The 1,153-nt window shown below is 42.8% G+C and overlaps 1 protein-coding gene across 1 annotated transcript; it reads left to right on the forward strand.

The window, feature by feature from the left end:
- Positions 1 to 476: 476 nt before the first annotated feature.
- Positions 477 to 1,019, forward strand: LOC112460715 (the record flags this gene model as incomplete). The annotated part of the gene is made up of 1 exon (XM_025025532.1): positions 477 to 1,019. A coding segment is annotated over exon 1 (543 nt), but the record flags the coding sequence as incomplete, so codon positions are not given.
- Between the last annotated feature and the right edge of the window lie 134 nt (positions 1,020 to 1,153).

The following is a 1,153-nucleotide window of genomic DNA, read 5'->3' on the forward strand; positions in this document are numbered from 1 at the left end:
AAAGGCTTAAAAACAAGGATTCGATAAACAAGAGTAAAATAGTTAATTTAAACCCGTTTGTGGATGAGAACGACTTAATTCGAGTTGGAGGGCGTCTCCAGAAGACAAATCTGCCATTCTCACAAAAACATCCGATTCTATTACCAAGCCGGCACTATGTAACGGATCTTATACGCGAAATTCACGAAACACATCACCATGCGGGCATCCAAACCACATTGTATCTCTTGAGACAAAGATTCTGGTTGTTAGACGGCCGTAATCAAGTTCGGAAGGTCGTGCGTAGTTGTATGCGCTGTTTCCGGTTCGACGCTAATCCAATCGAATATAAAATGGGAAATCTCCCACCGGCCCGTGTACGCGAAGCACCCCCTTTTACTAATACCGGTATTGATTTTTGCGGTCCATTTTATATCAAAGAAAGGAAATACCGCAATCGTACACGTGTTAAGGTATACATTTGCGTATTCGTATGCATGTCGATTAAAGCAATCCACCTCGAGGTTGTTAGTGATCTGACGTCCTACGGTTTTCTCGCATCACTTAGACGTTTCGTTGCTAGAAGGGGGCTGCCAGAACACATTTACTCGGACAATGGAACCAATTTCATAGGTGCGAATAATCAATTGAAGGAAATGTACGCGTTGTTCAATTCCGAAAAGCACAAAGACCACATTAACAAATTTGCTAGCGAACACCGCATCGTTTGGCACTTCATACCTCCGATAGCTCCACACTTTGGTGGATTGTGGGAGTCAACGGTGAAGCTTTTCAAGCATCATTTCAAACGCGTGGTAGGAGATTCTTTATTCACTTTCGAGGAATTGAACACGTTTGTTATCGAAGTTGAGGGTATTCTAAACTCCAGGCCGATCACTTCCTTATCATCTGATCCGAATGACATGATGGTGTTAACACCCGCTCATTATTTAATTGGCAAGCCATTAACGACCCTCCCGGAGGGAGATTTATTATGTGTTCCAGTTAACCGGTTGTCTACCTGGCAACATATATCGAAGGTACGACAAGATTTTTAGGCACGTTGGTACCTCGAATATTTAAATGAACTTCAAACACGCAGTAAATGGATCAAAGATGGGCCGAAGTTAACCCCTTAACTGTCGATGACGGCTATAGCCGCAAAAATAAAAGT

The sequence above is a fragment of the Temnothorax curvispinosus genome, unplaced genomic scaffold (genome assembly GCF_003070985.1).
Source record: "Temnothorax curvispinosus isolate PA1 unplaced genomic scaffold, ASM307098v1 QBEX01010744.1, whole genome shotgun sequence".
In the NCBI taxonomy this organism is placed as follows: domain Eukaryota; kingdom Metazoa; phylum Arthropoda; class Insecta; order Hymenoptera; family Formicidae; genus Temnothorax; species Temnothorax curvispinosus.